This window comes from Panthera uncia, chromosome D4 (assembly GCF_023721935.1).
Source record: "Panthera uncia isolate 11264 chromosome D4, Puncia_PCG_1.0, whole genome shotgun sequence".
NCBI classification, from domain to species: domain Eukaryota; kingdom Metazoa; phylum Chordata; class Mammalia; order Carnivora; family Felidae; genus Panthera; species Panthera uncia.
The window spans coordinates 80,634,021-80,657,435 of record NC_064807.1 but is presented as its reverse complement, the minus strand read 5'-3'; the positions used below and the strand labels follow the sequence as shown (position 1 = coordinate 80,657,435).

General features: G+C 39.6%; 1 protein-coding gene across 1 annotated transcript in view; it reads left to right on the top strand.

Moving 5' to 3' along the window:
• Positions 1-23,415, top strand: part of DENND1A (DENN domain containing 1A) — a 436,275-nt gene that overhangs the window by 115,415 nt on the left and 297,445 nt on the right. Inside the window, exon 4 of the mRNA XM_049630950.1 lies at positions 18,452-18,501. Within this exon, the coding sequence (XP_049486907.1) occupies positions 18,452-18,501 (50 nt within the window). The remainder of the gene's footprint in view (positions 1-18,451; positions 18,502-23,415) is intronic.

The window sequence follows — 23,415 nt, the reverse complement described above, 5'->3', positions numbered from 1 at the left end:
CCCTTGTGCCTTTGATGGCAGAAACTGGGAGACTAGATTTGATTTTATGCATTCATTGAATGAGAGATTGATAAGTGTAGTGTCTTCACACTGTGAGCCAGATACCGTATCAGGTAAAGAAGAGAGAAGTAGTAGATTCCATCTTTCCCCTGAAGGACCTTAGTGTCTAGTAGGCTACAGGGGTAATGGGGTCTAGTAGGGGTCTAGACCTTACGGTCTAGTAGGCTACAGGGGTTGTTTTGTTGGACTGTTAGAACAATGGCATGACCAGAAATTGGGGATGTCTCTGAAAACTAGGACCTTTGGGTAGTGATGCCACCATGTAATCACATTCCTCAAATTTCTTGTCCTTTGTGTCATGACACTGTAGAAGGTAATAAAGTTAATCAGAGTAGTACAGAGAAACCCAAGTGGAAAGTCCTGAAGCTGCCCTTAAAGATCATCTTTTAAGTTTGTTTTAGATGTGTGCTTTTTCCAAGAGTCACTGTTGATTTATGGATTTTTCCACCTCTTGCTCAAAAAGGTCCGTTTCCATATTTCTTAGTAACTTGGCAGTCTGGGACTGTAGATGGAAACATAATTTTCTCATCCACAGATATAAACTCTCAATCTCTTTAGACCCTAGGAGGTGATTGTTTAGCATAATAGCAACAGAGCACCCCGCCGAAGCAGCTTTCTTCAAGTAGTGCGTCAGTATCCACGATTGCCATCCAGTGTAGCCATTTTGATGGACCACATTACAGATTTTGAAAAGATTCATTGATAGATTGCAGATGTATAAATGCAATCCAGATTAAACATCTGCTTCCTTGTATATGTTTAAGAGTGTCCTGTTCTTGATGATTGTCTTGGTTTTAATGTTTTTTCGAGTATAGGTTCACGGATGGGTAAACAATAATCCTAAGAAAAAAAAAATCTGTCACGTGTTGCTTTTATTTCTCCCAGTGTTGTTACAAGTCAAATTTATCACCTTGGATGAATGTCAAAATTCATGCTTGTTAAAGTGTGTGCTGAAGAGAAAGCCACCTTGTATATAAGAGCAGCTATCCTGTCATATCTATATCATGAGTTTCCCCCTCTCCCCCATTTCCAGAAAAGGGTGAATTTAAGAATGGGATAGGGTTGGGCTGACTTCTTAACGAAAACTGTATTTCAAAACCTTAAACATGTAGCTGAACTCAATTGAAAAATTGATACATTTTCTGACTTAAGGCTTTTCTTTTAAGTTGAAGATTTCTTCCCAATTTGGTCACTCCCCAGCTGTTACAGTTATATAGAAGGAACTCATTAAAAAGACAAATTCTTTCTGAGCTATTCTTTCTGAAAGCGCGCCAGGCTATGCAGCTACGTTGTACTACTACTTACTTGAATCTAACGCCAGGAAATGGTAATTATGCAATCCTTACTTACACATTCTTATTAGAAGTGTTCTTCTGGTTTTATTCTGGCTCCAAAAAAGCCCCACTAAATTTTAGACATCTGTGATTACTATTGGATGGTCTTGTTTCTGGTGAGTTACTCCATGATTATGACTAAATGGACTGTGGCTGTTTTTGAGAGTTGTAGTCTGAGTCTTAACTTCAGCCTCACGTAACCAGTCTGTTACACATAGGGCAAGTCTGTAGTCATCCAGTCTCATTCATTATCCCTCCTCAGGTGCTCTCCAGTCTCCCTAGTGTGCCATTTCTCTCTGCATTCAACTCTCAACTTCTCTCATGTGGACTCTTCCTAATGGCCTACAACCCAATGTCCTTATAATCACTACCTTCCACAAGATGGCCAAAGATAATTTTCTAAAACCTACGTCAAATCACACCATTTCTCTTTAGTCAAAACTCTCGATGGTTCCGTGGTGCCTTCAAGATTGACACCAAATTTCTTAACTTGGATTTAAGGCCCTTCACAGCCTGACCTTGACTCAGCCTCCAGCCTGGTGTCCTACCACTTTTCACTTTATAAGCAGACATAGAACACCTCACTGTTTCCCAACACAGTTTGCTTTCTCCCACTTCTGTTTTTGCCCAAGCTGTTTTTATGGTTGAAATGCCTTCCTCAAGCTCCCACCAGGTATCCCCCAGGTATACTTCTGTTCAGCATTAATTGCCCTGCTTTATATCACTTCCTCTGTGAAATTTGCCCTGACTGATCAGTTACTCCATCTCAGCACTTGGAGAGCACTTGGAACATTGACTCCTTACACTGTATTATTGTCTGTCAATCTGAATTCTTCAAGTATTGGAATGACTATAGTCCATGTTAGAGACTCTTTTCAGCAGATAGGATAAATTACAGGCCCGTGAATAATTGTGAATATGAAGTATGTAATACACAGACATAATTGTTAAGGAGTCCAGGTTCCAGAAAGGAGACTCCAGGTGCATGACACTGGTAATCAAGAGCACGGACTTTGGAGCTAGACTGATTGGGTTTGAATCCCAGCTCTGTTATTTAGTGGGATTTACCTCTTTGGGATGTCATTTCATTCTCTATGAACTAGAGATAATCAGAGTAAAGACCTCCTAGGACTTTTGCGAGGGTTAAGTGATTTTGAAATGTGTAAGAGTGCTCAGAATGAGAACAGGCATCTAATAACCAATAGTTATGTAGTGCCTCCTCCTTCTAGGGGGCAGATTTAAGGTAGCAGTTACCCCGGTTTGGGTACTTTTGTTTTGTCAGGTATTAGGGTTATATGTGATGAGCTTTGCCTCTAGAATTTGACAGGTCCTAAGAAGAATTCTAGAAAACCTTTCCTTCATAAGCCTGCGCTATTCCAGAGCAAATTTTAGAGAAGTCATAAAAGGAAGAGAGAGTACTTTGTCAAGTAGAGATGAAGAGATATAATCAGAAACAGTTTCTGAGTATTTATGTTCTAAAACGTACTGAAAATGTGGAAACTCTTGTAATGGTGATGAAGGGGTTTCAAATAACTAATTATTTTTCATTTATTTCATTTCCGTCGTGAAATCTGTTTTGAGACTTTCCATGTTCAAAACCCCAGAAATTTAGTAATGGGGCCCACAGTCCTTGTGAATTAGCCCTTTTTGTTGCATATAGTGATTTGTACTATTGTGTTAGCTTTTATCTTTTAAGTACTTACATGCAGCAGAGTTAAGAGTCTTGTGGCTACCATAATTTCAAACTGTCAACTTTGGTCAGTTTCAGATTTCAAATGTGAACTAGCATGAAGCCCAGACTGTTGGACTACTCTGTAGTGTGTGCCTGTGTGTGTATTTGCAAGTGGGGATTGGTGGGTGGAAATGAAATGGTATTTATGAAAGAATTAAGATTGTCTTTGAAAGAGCATTGAGTTGACCAAAGTCACTTGCTTATATATCAACCTTGTGAAATGTGTGATATAATACTGTTTCACGTTGCTTTTATTCCTGGAATATTCTTACCCGGCACTTTGTCTAATAAATACTGACTTATCTCTCAAAAGTCAGGTCACATGTCACCACCTCTGAGGAGTCTTCCACATCCCCTTGGTAGAACCTGACAGTACCTTCCTTATTCCTTGACCATACTTTCTGTCAGAAAACCCAGCACACTTTATTGCATGTATCTTCATGCATGTATCTTCTTCCTCCCCTAGGCAGGAAGTCAGGAAATCTTACTTTCTTCCTGTCCGTATCTCTAGGACCTGGTACTGTGTATGGGTATTTGTATTCCAAATATTTGCTATATAATAATAAATGATTGTTTGAATAATGTTCCCACTGTGATCTTGGGCTCAGAATTTGAATGAGGTAGGACAAACCAAAACCCACATTTATTGAATCCTATCTTACCTAGCAGAGGCTTTTAAGGTTCTTGTATTTGAATGTATTTCAAACAGGATGCCTCTTTAGTAACATCTAATTTTAGAAGTGTAAACTGTAAATTGTTGAGAGCATCATTTTTATCAGAGAACTCTTCCAACCTCCCAGATACTTCTCATCTCTAGAGCTCTAAACCGCTGGTAAATTGAGTGTTTCTAAATTTCTAAAATATATCTGTTATAATAAACAGATTTAATGGCAGCTAAAATCTTTGCATTATTCATGTATCACTTCTTTCTTTTTTAAAATTTTACTTATTTATTTTGAGAGAGAGTGAGCGAGTGTGACTGGTGGGAAGGGCTTAGAGAGAGGGAGAGTGAGAATCCCAAGTGGGCTCTGAGCTATCAGCAGAGACCTCAACACAGGGTTCGATCTGATGACCTGTGAGATCATGACCTGAGCCAAAATCAAGAGTCGGATGCTTGATTGACTGAGCCCACCCAGGTGCGCCCAATCTTAACAATAATCCCCCCTACAATTTTAAGTGCCCCCCCCTTTTTTGTGTACATTTGGCCCAAAGAAAAGTAGAAGGCAAGTATCTCCATGTTATATGAGGTCTGGCTTTGTAAAGGTCACGTTGGGCAAAGGCTTTAGTTTTTCAGCCTTTTTTTTTTTTTTTTCATCTTTAAAACGGGAAGTATAGTAATTTTGTAGAACTGGCAGGAGAAGTGGGCATGATATATACACAACACCTGGATTAGTCTGGTTCGATAAAGGTTATCTGATGTAGCATGAGGAGAATGAAGCAAAGAGAAGATTTTCCTGTTTCCATGTAATTGATGATGTCTGGTATTGTATTAAGTCCTAGAATATAGATAAGTTTTTAATGTGGATAAAGAGCCTGGAGTCAAGTGATAAAAACTATTCTAACCTCTCTCCCCAGTTTCCCATCACAAGGCAGATAGAACAGCTGTGTGTTCTTTCACTACCCTCCAGACAAGCCATGGGTTTCTCTCTAAGACTCTGATGACCATAACATCTAGGGCACTTTCGAGAGTGAAATGGGCACCATGATAACACAGAAATCATGAGCAGACCAGGATGTCTTGGGCAGGCTGGCACGTGAGACTCCCCTACCTAAGAGCCTGTGACCCAACAACATGAATCTTTCACTCCACTGCTGCAATTGGAAAGTGAGGTGGGAGAGAGGCTTTAGCTTCATTTGGTGTGGAGGGCTACCACTGCAAAGGTGTAGCTGTGTGAGTGTTTGTAACTGTGGAGACAGAATCCTAATCAAGTAGGGACCAAGAATGAGACTCTCCTTTGTAGTCAGCAAAACAGCAAGCTGAGAATTGTTGGAACAGCTTAAGCTCCAGGGGTAGATGAACTTGGGTTTGAATGTTGGCTTGTCCATTCACTGTCTACTTGCAGTTAGGCAAGTTATTTCACTCTTCTATCTGAAACTAATGTTATTCTGCTTTCAAAGTTCAGTTCACTCATAAGAAGTTGATAATCGTTATAATACATAAGATTACTGGCAGGATCGTTGAGCATCTGTACTTCTAGCACAGGTTGTGCAATGTATTAGCTGCTTTGTCAGTCTCCTTCCACTGGTCACTTTACCCCCTCCAGAGAGCAGATGACCATTGGTATATGAGGAACATAATGAAGGCTGAATCAGAAGAGACTTACATAGGTCAATTAGATACTTTAAATTATATACATAATTCTTTTTTTTTATGTTTATTTATTTTTGGGGGGGGGGGGGAGAGAGAGAGAGAGAGAGAGAGAGAGAGAGAGAGAGAGAGAATGAGAGAGAATATATCCCAAGCAGGCTCCACACTATGAGTGAGAGCCAGATGCGGGGCTTGAACTCTTAAAAGGTGAGATCATGTCCTGAGCCGAAACCAAGAGTCGGCCACTTAACTGACTGAGCCACCAGGTGCCCCTAAATTATATACATAATTCTTATGTTTATTGGGCACAGATGGTAAGCTTTTGACAGAAATTACTGATACTACATTTATACCAACTTTAATCATTTCTTCCATTCGTTTCATTTTCTATATCAAAAATAAATATTGATTCTCTGGTAAATTCCGGTCTCCTTTGGCCCATTTGGTCTCACGGTTTCCTATGAAAGTTAAACAAGAAGACATGTAGGCTGTTAGCACAGTGCGTGGTAGTAACAAGTGCTCAGTTAATGCTATGTTTTTTCTTCTAAATCCCCTTAATATCGCCCAATCATTTTTCAGCACCATCTTTCACTGGAAGTTTCCTCTGTGCTGGGTACTCCACTGGACATTGGCAGTGGGTGTAATCCCTAGCATTCTTAGCTCAGTCTAGTGGGAAAGACAGATCTGTAAATAAATGTATTCCATCAATTCTAAGAGGCACACATTTTCACATCTTAACATCTTAACGTCTCTGAAATTGGGATGCATCTTAGAGTCGATGGTAGATCATTTATGGCCATTTTCTCCCCTAGTGGTACTGAAAGATAATAGTCTTACAATCAGTGGCTTCTTAGATGCAATGATATCCAACAGGTTACCGCAGTAAGAAGTCTGCTTTCTTTGTATACGGGAAAATGGACTTTGGGAATCTCAGAAGAAATAACAGATTATCAGGAGCATGTTCTGAAGAGAGATTTAAGCTGATCCTGTGTTCAAATTTGTTACACATCTTTTGTTCTCTTCAACTACAATCCCTCTCCATGCTGCTGGGTTATTATTAAGGCTCCTGTGTGAGGCCCCTCTTCCTTCTCAGGGGCCTGGCAGGCACCCAGTTGTGTGTCTTCACCGTCCTGAAAGAATGTAGGGTCCTAAGATTATGGTCAGTGTAATGCTAGGAATGATAGCAGTAGGATTGGCGTGGGAGCTCAGGTGAAGAGCTCACTGAGGGTAGCTTCTGAACCCCTCACAATCTGGAAGACTTTGCGGGTGGCAGCAAAGTTAGAAAGCAGCATGCAAATGGATGTAAAGGATTCAAACCCTCTTCGTGACTTCCAGTGCTCTAGAATAACGTCCAGACTCCTTAACATGCCCTGTAAGGCCCCTCATGATTTGGCCCCTGCCACCTTGTCCAACCTCATCTTCTTGCGTTCTCTTTCCCTGCTGCCTCTGCTTCAACATGCTAGGCTGACTTCAGTTCTTTGAACGTGCCCAGGTTCTTGTTCAGTGGCTCCTGCTCATGCTTTTACTTTTTTTTTTTTTTTTTTTTGCCTTGTCTCTCCCTGTTCCTCTTCCAATCTTTGGTGAACACCTCCTTGTTCCTAACATCCCAGCTGAGAACGCCACTTCCTGAGATGCCTTTCGTGACCCTTCCATCTAATTTCAGGCCCTGTCATTCTGTCGGAGAGCACTCTCTTCTGTCATAGCACCTGCCACGGTCACCTACCTTTGCGAGGCATCCATCTCTCCAACCAGATCACGAGCTCCGCACAGACGGGGCCTTTAACACATTGGTTTGAAAAGATTATCTTGCTTAGGGAAAAATAACCCTCTTCATCTTCTAAGATGACTGAAATATTTCTTCTAAAATACATCTTCTAAAAATATTCCTCTTCTAAGATGACTGAAATGCTCTTGATTCCAGGGGCTCCCTTGTGTCTCCTTTCTTGTTTGTTAACATTGGAGAAGCTTTTAAGGAGTTGGAAGCTTTTCTTCACGGATTTATTTCAAAATTCAACAACCATGGCAAATAAATTGAATCTAAGTCACACAAATGGATCGTCTGTCCCCCAGCGAGTAATAGTGGTGCCCTGAGTTCTTTTCTTGTTTCAATGGGGTGAAAGAGCTGAATGAGTGGTGGGGTTCCAGGAACCTAGATGATGCATCAGGATTTTCAACATGTTAAGCTTGAGGTGCTTAGGGGACATGGGGCAGTAATGTCCAAAAGGCGGGGCGCCTGGGTGGCTCGGTCAGTTGGGTGGCCCACTACAGCTCAGGTCATGATCTCGCGGTCTGTGGGTTTGAGCCCCGCATTGGGCTCTGTACTAACAGCTCAGAGCCTGGAGCCTGCTTTCAATTCTGTGTTTCTCTCTCTCTGCCCCTTCCCTGCTTGCTCTCTCTTTTTCTCTCAAAATAATAAACATTAAAAAAAATTTTTTTTTTTAATTAAAAAAAAAGAGAAAAAGAAATGTCCAAAAGGCAGTTGGAATAGAGCCTGGTGCTAGATGTAGTCTAGGAAGTGAAGATTTGAATCGGACTCTTTACAAAGCAATGATAATTGGAATTAAAGTGTAAATAGACTATGAATGGAGGAGAGTGCAGAGTTAGAAGAAAGAAGATAATATCCTGGAAAACACACTTAAGGGGAAGAAGTTGAAAGAAGGGCCAGAAATTAAGTAGTGAGAAGGCCCTGGTACATTCTACATCTAATAGCACGTTGGGTCCGTAACATGTTGTTCGCATGAGTGGCGAGTAAAGCGCTAGAAAAGACTTTTCTTTTAATACTGCTTTTTGTGATACTGTAAACAAAATAATTCTCAAATTGAAGAGCTGTCCATGATCCGGAGAACATCAGTCTATCTGTTAAGAAAACCCTGAACCTTACTTGTAATAGTGAACTGTTAATTTAAGAAGTTGTTTCTCTGAGGGGTTTGTGCCAAAAAATAGTTGTGAATTTTGAATAGTGAAATATGGTTGGTTTGTAATTCTTTGTTTTTTATTTTTGACAATTTTTTAAAGTCTATTTTGTTTAGAGAGAGAGCATGAGCAGGGGAGGGCAGAAAGAGAGAGATTCAGAAGCAGAGCCCGATGTGGGGCTTAAGCCCATGAACCATGAGATCATGACCTGAGCTGAAACCAAGAGTCAGACACTTAAGTGATTGAGCCACCCAGGTGCCCCTGTTTCTGTTTTTGTATTTTAAATAATTTTCTAAAAAGAGAGCATGTTGGAATGCAGTAGATATTTGGCCATTTAGCAATAACCGTGTGTGAATTGTTGGCTCACCATAGAGCCAATACGATTGGCATGGCCATTTGACCTTTCAGAAATTTCTGGATTGGGGGCTGGCACACTACAGCCACCTGGCCAAGTACTGCCTTGGGGTGGCTCTTATGTGTGTCCTTTGAGCTAAGGTGGTTTTTACTTTTATGAAGAAGTTTTTTTTTTTTTAATTTTTAATTTAATTTTTATTTTAGAGAGAGAGTGCAAGGCAGGGAGAGAGGCAGAGGGAAAGAGAGAATCTTGAGCAGACTCCAAGCTCAGCATGGAGCCCAATGTGGGGCTCAATCTCATGACTGAGATTGTGACCGGAGCCTAATTCAAGAGTCAGTCACTCAACCGACTGATCCACCCCAGGTGCTCCTATGAAGAGTTATTTAAACAAACAAACAAACAAAAAGCCCTAGAAGAATCTTTGATGGAGTCCATAAATGTCCTGCAAAGCCTTCAAATATTTACTATCTGGCCCTTTAGAGAAAAAGTTTGCCAACTCCTTCTTTACTTGGTAAGTTGTAAGTGAAATGAACCAAAAATTCCTTAGGAAAACTTCAAATTGATGATTGTTGTTCCAGAATGTCTTGCATGTCATAAAGCTTTTCTTTTAAATAGTGACTTAGCTGTTGAATTACGAGAACATGTTTTCGTTGGTCAATCAATCAACACTTGACTGATGGATAACTGCCTTGTGTGACTTGATAGTGTGGTCAGAGGGTGGAGGCTTTCAAGATTGTATGGTATCTTCTAGAATTGATCTGAAAAGTGTTTAAATCTATTCAGATACTGTTGTTGTGTTTACAGTTTATCCCAGCCTCAGGTAAACACTGGCATCCACATATTAGAGCAAGATATGTAAAGTAAAATAAAACATATATGTGGAATTATTTTCTTTGTTTACATTTTGCTGGCCCTCTGAAGAGCTGTCTCTAGCTTCAAAAGAAAGAAATCCTTGAGTATTAGATTTTGGAGAATTATTTAAATTGCAAACATTTTTTTTATTTCAATACTGTTTCATATCACCTGCCTTCTGTCTGTATAGTGGGATGTCATTGATCTGTTCTGAGTATAAATTTCCTCAGTTCTCGAGTCCTCCTGATACCATTTTATTAGGATCTGCAAGTTGTGGGAAATAAAAGTTGATTTGAAACCATTCTGTAATTGGAGATGACTGTTCAGTGAGGCCCTGTCTAATCAATTGCTAAATAATTCTCTCTCAAAAGCAGATTTGATATTTACATTTTGATCTTCATAGTCTGTTCCCAGTGTTTGTTGATGGCGTCTGACATCTCCTGCCACTGGATAAATAAAGCCTATTATTTCCTTTTCAACGTTTTAAGCGATTACTCTCATACAAGAGCTGAGAAGCAGAAGGTTAGATATATTATCAAACTATGATCCTGCCTATCCAAAGAAGCTGGGAACCTTGATTAATATGCCTTGTTAACTGATGATTTCAGTTCCATACTGGTAGTGCTAGAATAATTTGTATAAACCAAGCAGTACAGATTCCTTATTTTAGCACTAAGACTTACAAAGGCTTCTTTTAGCAGCCTTTAATTTTGTACTTATGTATGTGACATAGCCTGTGGCTGTGATAGCTACTGTGAATCTCCAGTTGTTTGGGGATGAAAGGAGGAGGCAGCTGGAAACTCGGTAGCTACATCTAGCTGTCTACCTAGAGAAGGCCTTGATTTCAAGTTTATCTAAACAAGCTCGACTAATCCCAACTATCTAGGGGGATCCACTGTCAAAACAAGCAGCGTGGCCCTGAGGCAAACACAGCTATACAGAAATGAAGGCTGGGGCTTCCAATACTCCGATGACTGCATACTGGAGGCTTTTTTTCCCCCCTGAAAGAGGGTAAGAGAGGTAGAATTTGCATAATGCCTTTTCATTGGAAACTTTTGGAAAGCTGACAGACCTCCAGCTTATAGATCTGCAGCCACAATACAGAGTCTATAGGAGAATCCTTGAATGACCTAACCATATTGAAAGAAAATATAAAAGCGTCCAAGTATAGCCAAGTGAGAGAGGGAAAGAGGCTGATGCATTGTCTAACATCTGCTGTACTTCTCGTTAGTTTTGTTCTTTGCTATTCTGTGTGGACTTTGGAGAAGCCTAAGACAGCCTAACACGAATCCTATAATCTTCCTTCTGAATATTTATGTAGTGTGCCAGCTTCTAAGCTGTCCTTTGCGTTTCCCTACTTCCCCCTCATTTTCATGCTCTCAAATGAGGCCAACATTTCAAAAGCTAAATAAATGTTTGTGAATGTTTATAAAAGATTTGCATAAATTTGTCCTTGTCTGACAGAGATCACTTTTTTCTTATGCCAGTTCTGAAAAAAAATTTTTTAAGGTTTTGGTGCTTGTCTGGACAACAAAGTCCTGCATCCCAGAACAATGATTGCTGATTAAGTGGGTATGCAGTTGTGACTGAATAGGCTTTCAAGATACTGGGTAAAAAGGCCTATCATCTGAAGGCCGAATCATAGCATTTAGAAAATGTTATCAGAAGTACACATTTAAATCTATTTTTTTGGTACCGTGTCATTAGGTAAGACAAAGAGTGCTTACAAGTTTAAAAGTATAACTGCCCACCGGTTTTAAAAATTCTTCTGTATACATTTTAATAATCAGGACGTTTCAGTAACTCAGAATATCACCGGTCTTTCCTACGGTTGGACACATTTAAAAATAATTTTTAGACCTGGAGGCACTCTTTGGAAACTGTAAGCCTACCAGTTGTGCGTGTTTAACACGGTTACTGGGGTGGTGATCAGAGGAAATCGGACACTCCTTCAAGACATCTGAATGCACAATCATACCTTGAGAAAATATAAACTACACGAAATATGTGTTAGGGCTTAATTATAGGACACACACACACACACATGCACACACACAGCCCAGACACTTGTGCCGCCGACGTGTTTTGCTGAATTCATTTATCTTTTAAAATTAGAATAGATTTTGTGGGGTGGCAGGGGATGTTGTGGGTAGAGGTGCTAATTCAGTTCAGAGATATTCAAAGATTGGCAGGAGAGAGAGGTAACAGCCAGTTCTGTTAGTCCTTTGGTTGTATTGGTTTAGAGGCTTAAGTTGTCATTAAGGCACAAACTAGAGCCACTTCTCTGACACAGTTTTTATCACATCTGCTAGGCTTGTGTCCCAAGAGGAGACGTGGAGAGCAGTGAATTCAGCATGGGCCCATTATCGACTGCTTTTTCGTGTGTTGTAAAAGGAGTGAGACCTCAGGGAGGCTTGGAGCCTCCTCCCGTGTAATGTCCAAGTCAGATTTGAAGGACTGGTGGCAGGAAAGCTTTGGCCTTTGGGTGTGAATTCTTAGAAATAGAGGCACAATTAAGTTTAAAAAATTCAAGGACTTTGAGCTTGATAATGAAAGATTTTTTTTTCTAGACTAATGTGAGCAGAAAAGTTGCCCATCTGTGCACATTTTTGTGTGCATTTAAAATATTTAAAAGCTGACAGCTTTTAATATGCTTACAAAATACTATTTCTATCAGTGCTCTTTTTTTTTTTTTTTTTTTTTTTTTTAATAGCATCTTCCTGAGGGCCAGTTACTTCTTCAGTGAAATCACGTTTGCAGTTTTACTGTTGGGACTCTATTCCTTTGGTAGGTGTTGACTTGTATTCCCTCCTCGCCCATTTTCCCCATTCTTTCTTCCTTTTAGGTATATTGATAACATAAACGTTCAGATGACAGGACTTAAAATGTTTAAGGAAATGAAACAAGGCAAAATATTTTATAGTAATAATGTTAGGGCCAACCAGTGCCACCAAATGCTAACTGTAAGAGATTCTAACCAAATCATTTGTCCATCTTCTAAGTATTTGAAACAAGTGTCAAGAAGTTTATTGGTGTTTAATACTGACCTTAAAAATATAGCTCTCTCATTTTCACCTCTCTGCTATAAGCTTTTACGTTAATAAAATGAAATGTTAGAACAGAGGATTTTACATAACACTGTAATTTGGGAACGACTTTAAGTAATTTTTTTGAAGAAAAAGAGGGATAGAAAGAGAAATTTTGTTAGTTTTTTTTTTTTTTTAAATAAGATCCAGTATTTTTACTTTTGGACTTCACTTCCTGAAGCTCTGTACTTAAAAGTAGTTCTAGAAGAGAGGTGGTTCTTCTGCTGTTGTTAGCATTCCACCGATGTACTTACTATCCATGATAATTTAGATATAAAATTTATATGATACATGTTACAGAATGTAATGAATTTCTGTACTCTTTTGTAATTTTATCTTTGCATGACAACAGCGAATGTGTATATTAGGTATTGCACAAATTAGCATGATAACATAGGTAGAACTCAAAATTAACATTTATATTTAAAAAAAGAGTAAGGTAGGAGTAAACATTGAAATATACCAAAGAAAGGAAGCAGATTCTGTAGCATTGGAGCAGCCCTGTTAGAAATTTGACCTGGCTTTTATGTTTAGGTTGAAAGGCCTTTCTATAAAATCCCTTATGCAAAGATTTTTCTCACTGAATAACATTTTTTTAAAGTTTGGTTGTAAGTGTAATATGGATCTTGGGTTTAATTTGACATTTACAGAGAAAGAAAAAAATTGCATTTCCTCTTTTCATATTTAGAAATTTCTGATCAACATTCTTGAACTTGGTGCTAATTAGGCCTCTAAAAACTTGTTACCATTCCGCTTTACCCTTCTCAGTCGTACGCATTAAAACCTCTGGTAGCTTTTACTTGGAGTCCCTGGTTTTAACCTGAAATGGTTTAAAATCGAAATTTTGTTAGCTTTTTGCGTGTTTGGATTTTGTGTGTGTTCTGTTTTTAACTTTCAACTTGAGTTTTAAGATCATCAATCAAAGGCTTTTCTTTCAAGTCAGTGCCACTCATCTCAATTGCAGGACTTGGACGGTCAGCATTTCCCTCATGCTACTAAAAACAAAAAATTAAACATTGAAACAGAGTATTTTAGGAATTTAAGCTCCACTGATCTTTTCATCACAGTCTACATTTTGAAATGAACAAATAAATTGGATATAAAAAAACTCAGGAAACGTTCTCCCACTCTGTTTCCCTGTCTGTCCCTCCTTAACTCTTTTTGGACAAAGGTAAATTATCGACCACTGTATGAGCTTTCAGCAAGCTACAAGAGGGGCTGATTATAGCTCTCCGTGTTTTAAAATATACATTCATTTACTCAAGCTGTCTGCTTCCTTTATTTGAATGTTTGCCTGCACACATTTCCTTTTTCCTTTTGAACTATTGAAAATGTGTCTCATCTCCCAGCATTCTATAACCCCAGTGGACATTATAGTCAGCCTGCACTTTTGTCTTTCAGATGGCATTTATTTGTGGGGTGTGTATGTCTGTGTCTGACTGTCGGTGGTTTTCATCTGCTGAATACAACTAATTTTTGTTTATGGGTTTCAGTGAAGCAATGAAAACAAAGTATTGACATCCAAATTGATGGCCGTTGCAGGATCTCGTACATCTCCCCACCCACACCCCAAATTCAGAGTGAACTGGTTAGCCTCATTATTCATAATCTCAGTTGACTGCATCAAATGTAGTCTTCGAAGTTTTGCTTCCAGATAGAATTCTATGATGAATAATATTATAAATTAAAAACATTACCGTTTTTTTTTACATTTATTTATTTTTGAGAGACAGAGACAGAGCATGAGCAGGGGAGGGGCAGAGAGAGAGAGGGGGAGACACAGAACCCGAAGCAGGCTCCAGGCTCTGAGCTGTCAGCACAGAGCCCAGCGCGGGGCTCGAACCCACGAACCGTGAGATCATGACCTGAGCCGAAGTCGGACGCTTAACCGACTGAGCCACCCAGGCGCCCCGTAAACTTTACTAGGTTTTTAAGAGCACATCTCAGTTTCAGCGAAAATTCAATTTACTTTATCCAGATTGGAGCAAGTCCCCTCGATGGGCCTTCTCACCAGATGAGAATTCACACTGGGGGAAACGAATCCAAAGGAGACTGATGTGAATCTCGAGTTCTTTTCTGATTTCCATTTGCAAGTGAAACCAGTGTTAGGTGTGTTGATTTCGTGTTTGGTTCATACTCTGAGGCTTGGTATCTCCTTGTGGGCAGAGCTTTGTAGCTGTTGTTTCTCTCCTATACTGTGCAATCTGCTGTTTGATATATGCATAACTGAAGGTTTGTGCAACTGTCCTCCATGCATCTCCCCACCCCCTCTGCTCTGCTTTCCTCCCACATGAAGTATCGTTGATTTTGTTAGGAAGAAAAGCCCTTTCAGAAATTGCCTATTTCATAAATTGTCTGGTGACACAAGGGGTTGAATGCTGCATTCTTGTCTCATTTATTTTGAAAACTTTGCTACTGAACTCACCTTAATCAATGAGCTCGGTGTTGTCTCCAATAAGTTATGTGTTGGATATATTGATTGGGAAGGATTTTAGAAAACCCGTCTGGGGTTTATAATGTCAGCAGTGTTTTGATTATGAAAAGAGTTGGAACCTGGGGACGTGGAACCAGGTGGCGAATGTCCTAAAGCCAGCGGTGACATGGTGGACTGGTTCTCTCCTGGGATCTAGTTCATGCCCTGCACTTTAACTGTGGTGACTGGCTACTATAGATGCACTTTTTTTGCTCATTAAAATGTTAAGAAATCAAACTGTACATAAAAAGATTTGTGAAAATATAAACTTGGGAATTGATCTGGAGAGCTGGCACGATTTTCCCCACCCCCTGCCTTAGCAATGAGGTCATTTACATTTCATCAGCCGTACTACATCTTGAAGATCTGATTTATGTGGCAGTAGTTGAGGTTGTACTGAGGCTGGTTGTCTGAAAGAGCTTGTGTAGGCAAGAGAAAAAGGGGAGAAAACAGGAAGATTACCATTTACAAAGAAAGTTCCCCAGCCAAAGACACAGAGAGGGCAAAAAGGGGTTGCTAACTGCCTAGTGACTTTGGCCAGTAGAGTTAACATTGAAAGACACTCTGCCATAAATATAATGCTCAAAATATATTTATATCAGGGTTTTGAAGTCCCCTCTATTAGGGAGTGGTACTTTTCCTATCCAGGTAATTGTATTTTTTCCTTTGGAAAAGGACGATACGGTAGTTAGATGTGTATATATAGGGAGAAATCAGTATTAAGAAAACTGGTCTATTTCAGCAGTTTTTACGTATAAGATACATTGCTTGTTTCCCCCTTCCCAAACTAAGACGTGGATTTTTCAGTTCTGATTGAGATAATGTGTGAATATGCCTAACACAGAGTAGATGCTCATTTTTGTTTTCTCCTCTGACAGCACACCACTGTCTTGTTTGACTTAAATTGGAATATCAAGCTCTTGTAATATCACAAACATGAAGAAACATATTGTAATGCACAAACATGTGCCTACATTTGCCTATATTCCCTTCCCTCCTCCCCTTCTCCTGCCCTATTGCTTAATTAGACTTATCACTGCTTTCTTGGGTAAAAGGAAAGCTCTTGGGAGGTGGGTTATACCCAGCCCACATTGGGTATTTTGATATTTGTTCTAATATTATCTGACAGACAAGTTCACGGTTGGTTATTACTCTTGACATTAGAAAGTGGTAAGTAGTTTCTATATTGTAGTGAGTAATAAGTTGGGCATATTAGATTCCTTTGACTCTGCTGTAGAGCACAATGCTTCCTCGGAGCCATGGGGGTCCTTTCTTTCAAAAATCTTGAGGCCTTTTGGCAGCTCCACTCCAGCATAGAGTAGAGAAGCACTTCTGCACCTGTCACTTCTGAGGGGAGAGGATAACTGTCTTTGTAGCTGATGTTGGCAGTGAGTGAGCACCGGGTACTGAGTTTTAAAGGATGCTCAGTACATATACTGAAGTCAGGAGATGCTTTGTGGTATCTGGAACTTGACGGGAAAGGAATTTGCAAGGATTTCTTTTTTGCATGTAAATCGTAAGAGTTTTGTATACGTGGGTTAGAGTATGTTTTAGAATTAAGACGGCAGACGTTGAATGTTTTCTGTGACCGTTTTCCCAATATTTGCCTGATACTGACATTATGCACTAAGAAATGGCTAATTTTTTTCTGATTCTCAATTAGCTTTTGCAATTCATTTAAACATGACTGGTTTTAAAACAATATGTATGGACTTCTGAATGCCACATTATGGAATTAACTGATGTGTCAGCGATGCCTCATAGAACATGCTGAAGTATTCTTATCCACTCTTTTTCATTTTTTAGTTTCCTCTGCCTTCACTCTTTCATGACATGCCTTAACAGTACTGCAATATACACAGTAGCAGTCCAAGATGATATTAAAAAATAGGATATGCTCAATTGAATTATGTAGGCGGAACATGCCTGGCAGAGCAAGTCAGTGTGCTTTCTGCTTCATTGAGTGGGTTATTAGATTGATGTGGTTTATTTCTTGAATGATAGAACTGGTTTTAAAAATAAATGAAGCGAGAAGCATCAATTCAGTTAGCATTGATAATTCATTATTATTGGTTAGAAAAGTGCTACATTTGTAAACTGATCTATAATTTATCACTTGGATTAGGATTTGCAATGGGCAGGTTTGTTTTAATTTGAACCAGCTTCTCAATGGCCGAACAATGTGTTCTTCATTTTGTCTTGAGGTTGGGATTTTAAATAGTTAAAGAGGAAATCAAATGCATGAGAGGAATACTTTTTTAAAATTTATAACATTGGTCTGTGAACTTATGATAAGCACCAACTGTGGGCTGTCCAAGTCTGCAGTTAAATTAAGTCAAGCTAGAGAAAATTTTATGAAGGAAGTAATAATTAATTACTTGTATATGTGTTTAGCTATGTGTATATATGCCATATATGTGGAAATGTGTCTCTTGGGAAAAGACACACACACACACACACACACACACACACACACACACACACACACTGTATTGTGTCTTATGTAGTGGTGGTCTTAATGTCAGAAGCCTCTCCTTTATGCATCTTCGCAATGTTGCTCTGCTTATTATTCTCTTTTTGTACACTTCCCTTAAATATTATGTTTGGTTTTATGTACACGTTTGTAAAAAGGTATCTAATCTGGTACTTTGCTTCGGATTTTCACAAATTACAAGCAGGTAAGTGTGCCCATCTATAATGACATTTAACTGAAAATAGTGCATACTTAAAATTGCTGGTGTTGTGATTACAAAATAAATCTATGCCAGAGATGGCAGCTTCTTTATAAAGTAAGTAAATGAGGTTTTAAACTCTAAAAAATGTAGTTGACAATGTTCAGGGACAATTACCGTCAAGTTGGCTTTCTCTTCTGCTTGCGATTTGGCCTATTGATGTAGGGAAGCGTTGTCTAATCCCGGCCCCCTCTGTTCCTAGGTAACAGGCAAAAACGGTGCCAGCAACAGCGGCCCTGCCAGGCCAAACCCATGTGGCTCGGTGTTATTCACTCTGATCCATATGGTCAGGCTGGAGATGGTCCCTGGAGGGGTGTTAACACTCAGCAACCCAACCGCCTCCCTCCCTTCAGAGCTTTCCTGCACGGCTCCTGCTGCTCGCCCATGTGTGATTCTTGATTAATTTTTCATTTTTAATGAAGTTTGATCATGTTTATTATTTCTCATGATTGACTGCCTGTACTCCTCCCATGTAATTGATAAAGCCCATATTTCTTCATCTGTCTCCTCTTTCTTTAGGGTAAAGTTGCTAGATTGTGTGCCGTGGTTAATGCTAGATTTATTGGTCCCATTAGATGTATAAATTATCTCTCTTTCTCTCCACAGGAAGTTCTACAGACTTTGACCAAGTTTTGTTTCCCCTTCTATGTGGACAGGTAGTGTCAGATTTTCAAACTTTACTAGAAAAAAAAGTGTCAATAAACCTGCTATGGAAAATAAAAACCACACCATTCTTAACATTCTGTCTGTTTAACCAAGATTTAAAACATCTATGTTTGAAGGAGAGTTGCAATATTCTCCTTTCCTGGGGATTTTATTGACACTATCAAAAAGTTTAAAGCTTAGAGCTTTGCATTGGTCAGTCTGTGAGATGTTTTTCACCCGGCATTAAATTTTTGATTTTGGTTATCAGTCTCAAACCATGATTAAGAATGGTTGGTATTTATTCCAATGCTATTTAATTTTACTTAAATATGAATATATTTAACTTAAGCAAGCAATGTTGCATTATTCCATGACCTTATGAATATTATATAGACTTTGTTTTTCCTTGATTCAACTTAAAATTTAAATGATCACAGGCCTATCTTGTTTAAAGGTGTTCAGCTATTTAAAAGACATGTTGCTAAATAGCATCTTGCATTTTAGGTGGCTAAGAATGGCATCTATGGGCAAATAAGCATTTTCTATAGCTTTCTAGACTAAAAACAAACAAAACCATCTGAATATTACCTTAGATTTTGCGTTCTGGTAAGCTGTTGGAAAGGTATCGATATAAGAACTCCAAGATAATTAAAATAGTCCGAGGGTTAAGAAAAAAAAAAAACAACACTAGTTAATGGTAACAATTTTGGAAGAACTTTTTTTTAACTGTATAAAAACTATACTTGACTAACAATATTAATAAAATGTCGAAGCAGTCTTCTTCATCTTATTTTCAAGAAATGTCTCCTGTGTGTTTCATTAAAGTTTAAGCATTATTTTTGCAACCTACCTTATGCCTTCAAAAGCCCACTTTTAGTGACAGGGCTTTTAGAAAATATCATTATAAGTTATAGCTGCCATAATGTGTTCTAAGGAAACTACACAATGGCCCATCTTCAGGAAGGTTCTGTCTTGTATTTTAGTGTGTCTAAACCAGGCAGGTCTGAAGGGTTTTGGTGGTTTAGAGAGCACGTGGGGAGTGTGCTGTTTGGTCTTTTCTACACTTGGTAGGAGGGGCATTCCGCTTTGTTTGGCAGCAACCTGAAAATGGTGTGAGATGAGAATTGGTAGCCAAAGGAGTTTAAAAGAGTATTAAAAGGAAAAAGAGTACTAAAAAGCAGCACTGGAATGTTGCCAACTACTTATAATCACTATTTTCCCTGGTTCTAACATGTTATTTTTAAGCCAATCAGCCATTGTAGTATTTCCAGACTTGGGCCTTTTTAAATCCTGGTACCCATGTTGTTTTAGCAGTGGATTCATGCTCAAAACAGAATAGCCTTAGTTTTAAGAGGGTCAGTCTTTGTAATGAGAGTCCTCTTGTCTCTTCTTTATCCTGTTCCTTCTTAAAATAGCAAGGAGGTAGGGTTTTCTTGAGAGACGTTTAATGCAAACTTCACATTTATATGTATGAATTAGCGATGCATGAAATTTCCTCCAGTCGCCTATAAAATGTATTACAAATTATGGCAAGGGCATATTTATATAAATTAATAAAGCTGAGATGTTTTTATTTAAGTTTTTTTTTTATTTTGTTTTTTAAGTTTTTAAAGTTTTTTTTTTTTTTTTTTTGAAGTAGTCTCTACACCCAACATGGGGCTTGAACTCATGACCCTGAGATCAAGAGTTGCACGCTTTGGTGACTGAACCAGCCAGGCCTGGAGCCCTAAAGCTGAAATGTTTTAAAATGTGGTTAGGAATCTAACAAAGAAAAATGAGAGAGCACGTTTTTACATGACTTCTTGTAGTGGTGATCAGTTTGGGAGAGGTATTCCTTAACTGACTTTAAAATCGAACTTGGGAAGAAATGCACAATGTGATTAGATCCAGCCTAGTACACCCCTCTTTTCCTCTCATGGCAACCACACCCCTCTACTTCCCTACCTGTCTCGGTGATTACATTCTTGAGAGAAAGCAGAGTCTTTAAATAGTTCTAAAGGTTTTTTGTTTTGGTTACCAATCCCCTGATACCTTTTTTTCTGTTGTTAGAAAAATATTTTTCTTCTAAAATGCTTCTCTTTAGATCACTCTCCCCTAATCATGTTTCTCATATTTTTAAACAGAATGATTTGGGACAGACATGTCCCTTTATGGATCTGTTTTAACCCTTGCCTTGTATAATGGTTCTTCTTTTTTTAATGTTTGTTTATTTATTTTGAGAGAGAGAGAGAGAGAGAGAGAGAGAGCGAGAAAGCATGAGTGGGGGAGGGGCAGAGAGAGGGAGAGAAAGAATCCCAAGTAGGCTCCACACTGTCAGCCCAGAGCCCAATGCAGGCTCAGTCTCATGAACTGTTAGATCATGGCCTAAGCCAAAATGAAGAGTTGGACATTGAGTTGTCTGAGCCACCCATGTGCCCCTATAATGGTTCTTTCTTACATTTCATTATGTTCCACACTCTGTAAGTGTTGATAACTTTTATTGATATAAAAAAAAACCTCACTTTATTTTGGGGACTGTATTTTTTTCTCTTCTCTTTCCCCACTTGTAACCTTTGCATACTTTAATGCCGAAGAGATAATAATGATGGAGTGTACTTACAATAAACACAAAGGTTTTAATGTCAATATTTTTTTTATTACTTTGCAGTTGGCCCTGTCGAATGGATATGCCCAGATTCTGAGGCCCACAACCCCCCCCACCCCCAATGTATTTATGATATCGTTTGCTTTAGAAAATATGTCAGCATGAGAGATGAGTAATGCCCTAGGTGATTACGTTCAAAAAAGAAAGCTTCCTAATCTTTTTAGTATTTGTACTTTTCTACCCCAAGGAACAGTAATACAACTTTCCGACACTTCTAGTCTATATCAAGAGTGGGATTTTCACAGTCATCATCAAATCACCCGTTAACATTGACATCTTACTGTCTTTTGTGTTGTTTTAAGATTTTTCTTTCTGAAACTAGGACTTATGAAAAATAATAATGCCAGTGGCTCTTCAAAAGAAAGTGCTTTCTCATGTGTTACCTCACTTTATCCTCCTATCCTAAGAGATGAGAACGGGTGCTATTATTCTCATTTGAACAAACTCTAAGCTGCAGAGAAATTAGGATTTGCCCACAGCCCCCTTAGGCTGCTAGCACAACGTAGATGTCCATCTCCCAAATGAATACATTTTTCTAGAACATGTTGTGGGAGCATCAGTCACCAAACAGAGCAGAAAGGAAGGAAATTTGTATTTGAGCCCTTAATTGACTCTAGTCAGCGTGCTGGACACGTCCACACTGGTACTTCATTTGTTTCTTCTAAAAGATGGATGATGGTGGTATCTATTTTACAAAAGAGCAAAGGAAGTCTCCAAATGTGTAGCCCTCTGTCGGGCGGCACGGAAATGGTATTGGACTTGGGGTCCCGCCCACCATGTGTTTCTCAGTGTAGTTCAGGAAGTATTACAAGCACACATTAAAGAGTATCTCTCCAAATGGACAGTGAGGTTAGAGAAGACTGAGATGGTCAGAGAAAACTTCTCACGGTGGGGGAGACGTGGGTTGAGTCTGCAAGGACAGTAAGAAGGGGGTAAGTGGAAGGGAGAGCCTCCCTCCCCATCTGTGCTGAAGAGCAAAGCAGAGGAGAAACCACGAGTGAGCCTAGAGCTTGCTCAGCCAGAGCAGATGGAGCCTGTTGGGGAGAGGGTGACGTGTACCGTGATAGCTTGGGCTCTGGCTACAGGAGGCCTTGAAAGTGTGTGGGAGCAAGATGAAATTCATCTGGTTCAGACGTCCCATTTTACAGAAGGGAAACCAGGATTTGTAGAGGTGAAATGATTTGCTTATGGTCACAACGAAGTAATCACAGCTGGGAAAGAAACATACTCTTACTCCTAGTGCAGAGTTATTTCCACCCTATGCTGTACTTGAGGCTCTTGGTGGAAAGGAGTCTTGACTTGACCTGTTGAATGGCTCAGTTGGTTAAACGTCGGGCTTCGGCTCAGGTCATGATCTCGCGGTTTGTGAGTTCGAGCCCCATGTCAGGCTCTGTGCTGACAGCTCAGAGCCTGGAGCCTGTTTCGGATTCTGTGTCTCCCCCTCTCTCTTTCTCTCTCAAAAATAAACATTAAAAAAATTTTTTTTTTAAAAAAGGGAAGAAAAAAGGTTTATGTGCCATTTCATACCGTGGTGCTACTTGCTTGCCCTTGGTAGCTGGCAACCTGCTTCAATCGGAGCACTCAGGAGACTCGCTGGAGGATGGAAAAGCTCTTCCTTCCTTCCAGGTTTGTGCTTCTCTTTCAGAACCAGCAAGTCAGCTACCGTTCGATTGCCCTATAAATCATCCTGTACCCCAGTACACACAGATGACATGAGCACAGGATGAAATGACATGATCTTTTAAGGGTCAGGGGAAGGTGCAGTTTGTTGGTTTAGGATGTAACCAGGGACGCAGATGGGATTCACACGCTGTTTGCTGTTTTGTTATGTATCTGTTATGTGCCAGGCAGTGTGCTGTGTTCTCCTGCACTAAAGGTTTAAACATTTGACAGCTTACCATCACCATAATGCCAAATATGAGGAAACGGGCTCAGAGAGCTTCAAAACCTTGCCCGAGGTCCCACTCCTAGTAAGTGGTAGAGCAGCTCTCGGAACCCACATTTATCTGACTTCCAATTCCACCTTACTTTTTCTCTATCACACCACCTCCATTAGATCCATCACACCAGAAATAAAGTAACCAGGGGCACCTGGGTGGCTCAGTCGGTTAAGTGTCTGACTCCTGGTTTTGGCTCAGGTCACAATCTTACAGTTTGTGGATTCGAGCTCCGCATCAGACTCTCTGCTGACCGCACGGGGCCTGCTTGGGATACTGTCTCCCTCTTTTTCTGCCCCTCCCCTGTGTGCACGCGTGCACGCGTCCTCTCTCTGTCTCTCAAA